This window comes from Protobothrops mucrosquamatus, unplaced genomic scaffold (genome assembly GCF_001527695.2).
Source record: "Protobothrops mucrosquamatus isolate PMUCROS unplaced genomic scaffold, P.Mucros_1.0 scaffold_245, whole genome shotgun sequence".
Lineage (NCBI taxonomy): Eukaryota > Metazoa > Chordata > Lepidosauria > Squamata > Viperidae > Protobothrops > Protobothrops mucrosquamatus.
The window spans coordinates 765,423-773,774 of NW_015386321.1; the positions used below are offsets into that span (position 1 = coordinate 765,423).

Sequence of the window (8,352 nt, forward strand, 5' to 3'; positions counted from 1 at the left end):
CTTGTGACTTGAGCTTTCTTCATCCACCAGTTTTTATGATCATCCTTTCTAGGAAAAACTGAAGAAAAAAAACCCCCAATCCCACATCTTCCTTTCCATTTTCCCTCCCCACCATTCCCGCAGATCCCAGGCTCCTTAAATGTTAGGAGATCCTTGGGGGAACGGATCTCGGCACCTTGTTGAAACCTTGGGTGTCAGTGGGAGCTCTGCCATAACTTTTGGTTGGTTGGTTTTGAAAGTACCATGGCCTTGAGTGGAAACTGCAGAACTTACCTCCCTCCTAGAGAACCAGCAACTGCTGCACAACTCTTCCCAGAGGTGATAGAGCTGAATGTGGGGGGCCAGGTTTACTTCACTCGCCTCTCCACCTTAACAGGCCTTCCTCACTCCCTGCTTTGGAAAATGTTCACTTCCAAAAGAGAGACAGCCAATGATCTGGCCAAAGATTCCAAGGGAAGGATTTTCATTGATCGAGATGGATTCCTATTCCGTTACATTCTGGACTATCTCAGGGACAAGCAGGTGGTCCTGCCCGATCATTTTCCAGAGCGAGGAAGGCTCAAGAGGGAAGCCGAGTACTTTCAGCTCCCAGATTTGGTCAAACTTCTGACGCCTGATGAGATCAAGCAGAGCCCTGATGATTATTGCCATAGTGACTATGAGGAGGTTTCCCAAAGCAGTGACACAAGAATATGTGCCCCTTCATCTCTCCTGGCCTCGGATAAAAAGTGGGGCTTCGTCACCATTGGCTACAGAGGTTCATGTCCCGTGGGCAGGGAGACCCAAGCAGATGCCAAATTCAGAAGAGTCCCGAGGATTTTGGTTTGTGGCAGGATTGCTCTCGTCAAAGAAGTTTTTGGAGAAAGTTTGAATGAAAGCAGAGACCCGGACCGAGCTCCTGATAGATACACCTCTAGGTTCTACCTGAAGTTCAGGCACCTGGAACGGGCTTTTGATATGTTGTCAGAATGTGGATTCCACATGGTAGCCTGCAATTCCTCTGTGACGGCTTCTTTTGTCAATCAGTACACTGATGATAAAGTGTGGTCCAGCTACACAGAATATGTCTTTTATCGTAAGTACAAACAATGTCTGATATTGGTTCAGTTCGCTTGAAGTTCTGCTTCTTTTGAGGGGGCCCCTGTCTAGTTTGTACATCACTCACTGCCTGTGCTTTTAATTTGAGTTTTATTCTAGCAAAACAGGGTCCAAGGGGGATAAGTTTAGAACAAGTCTTTTGAACACACAGATTGACTGTAAATTCGGTGGTACGGTCTTGGCTAGGTGGCAGCACAGACTGCCAGAATTTCTGGATCCTCCTTACGTCCAAACGCACATTCAAAGACAAATACAGAGACACTACTATCTCTTTTATGTTAGCTATTTAATTGGATTGTCTGACGTGTTACCTGAGAATTCACTTAGTGCGATCAAAGCTCACAAAAAGGGATTGCTGATTTAATTTACAGCAAATTTTCAAATATGATTTAATTTGGGGGGCGGTTTGGACTAATCATGCACAGTCAGCAAAATCATCTGTCAACAATTTAACTTGCTTTCATGCAGCGGAGGAAATCAAAATCTACTCATTCCATCCCTTTTCTAACGGGAGCCTTTTTCTTAAAAATACACATTTTAAAATAGTGGCTGGTTGCTGAAGAATGATATTCTAATAATAATTCTGACATAAGGAGCATTGCTACTTTGCTGGCTTTAAGGGGTCTCGTCAGTTATCTGACATAATGTTTTGCTGGTTTTTTTTCTGACAGCAATATAGTTTGATTCCACAACTGTATATATACAAGTATCTGCATATATTTGATCCTCATCAAAATCAGATTTTCAATTTCTGTGAACAACAGTATGGAATTGAATTGCTTTTCCCTGTTACTCTGCATTTAAATGAGTGCTTGTAGTATTGAAAAGTAATACAGAAATTGCAATGTTGTTCTTATTATGGTTCAGTAATAAATGCTAATACTTGAATTAGTAACTTAATTGGAAATGTAATTTAAAGGGATGCTTATGTTGGGAAATTTTATGGCATGTTTTATATTAGAATACTTAATGTACTTTAATGTTAATTTATATAAAGGGCTTTTTTTTGCTAAAATCCTCTGATCCACTCTATTTTTGAAAGTAATCAACAAAAAACAGAATGATTGTATATGATTGTACATGATTGATTATTGGTGATTTTGCTTGTTTTAGAACAGTTGGATTCCTTATTTGTATCTATATTAGGCAAATGAGAAAACATTAGAGATTGCCAATGTTGTAGTTAAAATCAATGATATTCATGCTGTTAATTAGCTTCTCATTTTCCTTTTGGATTGTTGTTTTAAATTTTAGTATTTTCTTTTTCTGATTTCTTTTTAAATATTGAGGTTTTTTTATCTATATGAAACCACTGGCCATCAAGAGCCTTGAAGTACGATGATGACTCTAAATCTTATCAGATTCAGGAGAAGAGGAAGTATTGGTATTGGAACAATGTCTCAGTGCCAATTAACAAAGGCTGAATCCTATTAAATGGAAATAGGTTGCACTGTTGGTTCATAGATCCATGATTTACATAGGTCTATGACTCTGGATGATGTATACTCCTGTCCCTCAAAACACAAAATAATCCCCTAGCTTTGATGCACCACTGGATTCATCTCTGTCATTCAGAATAGCATCAATGACCCAAAGTCCATTCGGTCAGTTCTGACAGATTTAACAGCTATGACCTCCCTGAATCCTGAACAGGAGTTTCCCCCAATGATCCATATTTTGTTAATTTTCCATTTAGATTACTCACGATACATCAAGGGACCTGCATGCAATAGGTTCTAGAAGATGATTGCAAAGTTGTAGCTGATTTCAAAATTTTAATGATGTACAAGGGTTTTAACAGTTTAGGAACTCATACCAAGGAGAATCCTCTCACAGTATAGTATGTACATGGATAATATGTTTGTAGGTAGTGATTGTGGTGGTAGCAATGGGGCTGTTAAGTATGTTATGAGCAGGGCTTTTTTTGTCATAGAACGCCCAGAACGGAGTTCCGGCACCTTTTTTGGATGGAACCTTGTAGGGTAGGCAAGGCGGGTTGTATAACATGTGTGAGTTCCGGCACCTTTTTTTTTTTTTTTTTTTTTTTACAAAAAAAGCACTGGTTATGAGACTATATTTTATTATACATGGGCACAAGAGGTGGCCTTTTCAGTTATGGCATCCATAGCTACAGTATATTTTCGTTATGGCATCCATAGCAATACAATATATTGCGTGTGAATTTAAAATATTCACACCAAACCCTAAAATGGCTCAGAACTGAAATATCTGAAAGATTACTTCTTCCAAGGCCAGTACATCAACTAAGAGACAGATACTTGTGATTCAAAAGACTAGTGGCTGGGAGTAGACAATATCACTTCATTTATGGAACTATCTTAAAGGAAGTATTATTGGTTTCCTTCACAACATATCACCCAGGCACATTTCTATAGATGGTTTTATTTATGTTTTTGTTTTTGTATATAAAAAAACCCCTGAGCTTGTTTTGTTTTATACAAAAACAAAAGCTTCTCTGAGAGGAAGAACAATGCTTACAAAAGTATGATTTACTTGCTAAGAGATTTCATAATAACCTTTCCGTTTAAATGTTAAAAATGGTTCTTCTCTTCCCCCATTCCTTAAAATATGTCACTTGTAGAACAAATAATTGTTATGATCAATTTTTGCAGTGCTCTCTCACACAAACAGCATGTCTAGGAAGGTACTTTTGGACGTTTGGTACTATAATTCACATCATCATTGATGATTGATGGTGCTGTTGTTGCAACTTGTCACTTGGTGTCATGAATGGATGGGCTTTCTCCGACTGATCTATCTCCCCCAAGTTATCAATGCAAGGACATAGTCATACTTGGATTTAAGACTTTTCTTCATTTTTCTTTTTCTTATATCCCTCTTTTCCTCTTTGGCTCTTAAGGTAGCATATATATGATGACCTCACAATTTATCTGTACAATGATAAGATTTGTTGAGACATAGGGACTAAGTTTTGGTAGTCCAGAGGGTTCCATGTTAAATCTAACCCCAGCCTAATTCTCTAAGCACTCAATCTTTCATTGGACAAGGAACATTTTATAACAATCATAACTGTTGGAAAACTTTTCAGTTAGGTCCCAGACTGGGGACATAGTACAGAATCAGCATTGATCATGTTTATTGTTGACTTCTGTGAGAACCGGGATAGTGGTGGTATAGTTGTTCTGGTTCTCTTTTATCTTTTCAGCAACCTTTGATTCTATTCATCATGGTATCCTTTTGGGCAGAATGTGGAGATCAGGACTGGGAGGCACAATACTGCGTTTCTTCTTTTTTCACAGCAGGTTCCAGTTGATGTTGGTGTTGACTGGCAGGAGTGGTTGCAACTGAGGCCTCTTATGTGTGGGTGCCATAAGACTTGATGTTTGTCAATATGCTCCTACAAGCCTTTTTCTTGGGATGATCAAGTGCTACTTGTTTGGATCTGGATGGGAAGAAGCAGGTTTAAACTCCACCCTGGAAAGACCAAGTCACATTATGTTTTGTGTTCTCTGAATCAAACCTTTGCTGTTTTTAATTCTAAATGGGATAGTACTCCTTCAGATACAACTAGTATGGCATTTGGGGTGGGAGGGACTCAACCCCCCCCCCCCCCCGCTTAAAGAGCAGATGACTGCTGTTGCTGGGGTAGGGTGGGGACTTTGCTGAAATACATTTGGTGTGATAGTTACATCCTTTCTTGGACTGGGAATACAATCCAGTGGTCACTCATATCTTCAACAACTTTTGTGTGGACTATTGCAATATACAAGATTGGGATGCCATTTGGAAGCTGCAGCTGATCCAGAACAGTGGTGTGGGCAGAGGTGTTATCTATGGAACACCTGGGCAATTGCTTCCTAGTCAGCTGCCAAGCGCAATTAAAAGTGCTGGTTGTGATCTACTGTATAAAGCCCTTCTTGGCATAGGACCTCTTTATCTGAAAGACCACCAGTCTCCCATTCATTCTGCCCATCCAATAAGTTCTGACAAAGTGGATATGCTCCAGGTCCCATCTTTAAATCAGTGCCATCTGATAGGACTTTGGTGGCATACTTTTACTCTACCTGATCTCCCCTTTGGAATACTATCCCTCCAAAGGTTTGAGTTCTCCCAGCCCTGCTACTTTTGAAGACTTAACTGCTCCCCCAGTTGCCAGGTAGGCAGATTAGAATTGCCTACTGTACTTAGGAAGGAGCAGAATTACTGTAGAGTAGTACCTCTAACCAGGGCTTTTTTTCTCATAGAACGCCCAGAACGGAGTTCCGGCATCTTTTTTGGATGGAACCTTGTAGGGTAGGCAAGGCGGGGTGTATGACGTGTGTGAGTTCCAGCACCTTTTTTTTTTTTTTTTAGAAAAAAAGCACTGCCTCTAACCCCCAACCCTTGCAGTTGGTCCAGAAGGATGCTATGACCAATGGCATCAAAGGCTGCACTTCCTCTATCCAGCTTCCACAAAAGGATCAATTCATAATTTAATTCAGAGACATTTAGCATGCTAGAAACAACTAGGTTTTATTCTGATCAGTGGATCCAAATTGATCAATTCTTCTTTATATAATATGTAGACCAGGGGTGTCAAACCCGCAACATCACATGACGTGTCGCGATGTATCGCAACTTTTTTGCCATTGCCGGCAATGGGGTGGGCAATGATGCATTTGGTCCGCAGGTTAGCAGATTGATACTCCTGATGTAGACACTCAGAAATTTGGCACCTATTAAATCAATGGATGTCCCAAGAGCCCACTTTTTGGATAGGACTCTGATGCAAAGCAGGAGGAGCCATCTGGATCAGGAAATGTAATAACAAAGTCCATATCCAGGCTCCAGCCCAAAGTGAAGTCAAGAGTCCGTTGAATCAAAATTTCCCAATTTAAAAATTCATGAAACTGTCACCTCTTGAACCCCATTCTCCTTAGGAAGTACCCTTCTTAGGTTTCCCGAGTCTCCTAAATTGCATACCAATTCCATCCAGGGGAATGTTTTATCCTGCCCTGAGTCAGATGTTAAGTCTCCTGAACCAGTGGGTGTGTGTGTGAAATCCATTAACCTGGATCAATTTTTGTGACAGAATGATGCTGGTGAAGTGCTGATGTAGTGCCTGTGGTGGAAATAAAAGGTCACTGCACAGAGATCTTGCTGTTAAAAGTAGTATCTTTTCTTAAGAAAAAAATGTTATTTTCATTAATTATTAAATCTGAACATCACCCAACTCTCAATACCTCTTGTTCCATATGAGAGCCTCTTTTATCCCCTCCATGGATTCATGAATGTAAATAATCACTTGGCAACTTAGGATAAAATAACACCTCCCATTTTGCCAATAGATCCAAAGCAACACTAGGGACTGGTACATTTGCTCAAGCAATTATACCTGGATACATCATACACTTTGCTGCATAATATTTGATTTTTTGCTGAGATGCATCTTTGATATGAATATTTTTGAATCCCCTCTTGGACATCCTAGAAATTCATTTTGAAAATGTATAGAACGGTGAAACCCCCTTAACATCAAATTTCACAAACTCTGAGGACCAATAAAACTGACAGCTGGTTTTCTAATGGGGCATTCCAGCTTCTTTACAGCTGCATATCCATAATTATTTAATTAGAGCTGCCAACTGTGCCTCTATAAGCATTAATTCATCAAGCTGTTGAGTTTAGGTTAATGGCCCGAAACAGTGGGAGGTATTACTAAAGCAACTAGTTAGCAAAGACATTCTTTCCGATCAACTTAGGGACCTCCTATCCAGATGCACAGGGAAGATAAAACATCTGATTGAAAGATTTCTTACTTTTCAAAGGAGAAGAGAAAAACCATTTGATTATATAAAGTCCTTCTTTTGTGAAGTTTTTGGGGTTTTTTGAAGGTGGAAATACTGCATCCTGCATTCCCAATATTCGGATGGATTAACAAAAGCTATCGATTAAGTCATTGCGCAGATGTCAGGGAAGTAACACAAAATGGAGAGAGATCTTGTTTCTCTTCCTGGAGGAGTCAGGCAAATACCCCCAATTCCTACAGGGGACTTGCCTTTGTTTGTACTTGCAGATGCACTAAAAGGCAGCCAGCACAGCAAAACTATTTCTGTTTTGCTGGGTGAATGGAGATAAAGTAGATGCTGGGAAGCGAAAGCAAATTCATTCTGCATGTTCAGGGCAGCTGTGCTGTGCTCCAGTTTTAAACTAGGCTGATAGAAGATTGTGGCTGTGTGTGTGTGTGTGTGTGTGTTGAACAGACCTGTGGATTACAGTCTCTTTGTATGATAAAGGTTAAAACAGAGGATTTTGTGCTTCCTGTTGAACGAATTACTGCTTCAGCTTTCTTTGGATTCAGTAGATTCCCTATTACTTCTCTAGGGCATCTCCCCTCCCCCTCCCGTTTTGCTCTTCATTTTCCTTCTTTTCTCTTTGCTGCTCCTTTTTCATGAGAAGAAGTGCGTTTTGCCTCTTTCCCCCCTTTCAGTGTTCAAGATGCCACTTGCATTGGTTCTCTACAATTTCTCTAAAAACTGTGCTCAGTATATAAAATCGTGGCATCCTGAAGGTGCAGGATAGTTGTTTATGGGAGTTTATGAGGATATCGCCAGTTCTAAATCTGAATGCATTCTGGAAAAGTTCTGTATGGGGGGGGGGTCTCTTTCCATCAATTGTTTTTACCACCTCTATTCTTCCTTGTGCAGGTAGAAGGTTGCACCAATAGTCTTAGTAGTGATGCTCTGAGCAACACAGACTAACTTTGATTTGGATTTCCAACAATGCCTTGACATCAAAGATGATTAGGGGACTGGAGGCTAAAGCATGTAAGGAACAGCTGCTGGAATTGGGTATGTCTAGTTTAATGAAGGACGAGGGGGGACATGATAGCAATCTTCCAATATCTCAGGGGCTGCCCCAAAGAAGAGGGAGTCAAGCTATTTTCCAAAGCGCCTGAAGGCAGGACAAGAAGCAATGGATGGAAACTAATCAGAGAAGCAACCTAGAACTAAGGAGAAACTTCCTGACAGTTAGAACAATTAACCAGTGGAACAACCTGCCTCCAGAAGCGGTGAATGCGCCAACACTGGAAATTTTTAAGAAGAAACTGGACAGCCATTTGTCCAAAATGGTATAGGGTTACCTGCCTGAGCAGGGGGTTGGACTTGATGACCTCCAAGGTCCCTTCCAACTTTATTATTATTATTATTATTATTATTATTATTATTATTATTATTATTATTATTATTATTATTATTATTATTATTATTATTATTATTATTATTATTATTA

General features: G+C 39.9%; 1 protein-coding gene across 1 annotated transcript in view; it reads left to right on the top strand.

Moving 5' to 3' along the window:
- Positions 1-243: 243 nt before the first annotated feature.
- The window catches only part of KCTD16 (potassium channel tetramerization domain containing 16), a 25,242-nt gene continuing 17,133 nt past the window's right edge, over positions 244-8,352 (top strand). The window contains exon 1 of the mRNA XM_015830523.1: positions 244-1,075. Within this exon, the coding sequence (XP_015686009.1) occupies positions 244-1,075 (832 nt within the window). The remainder of the gene's footprint in view (positions 1,076-8,352) is intronic.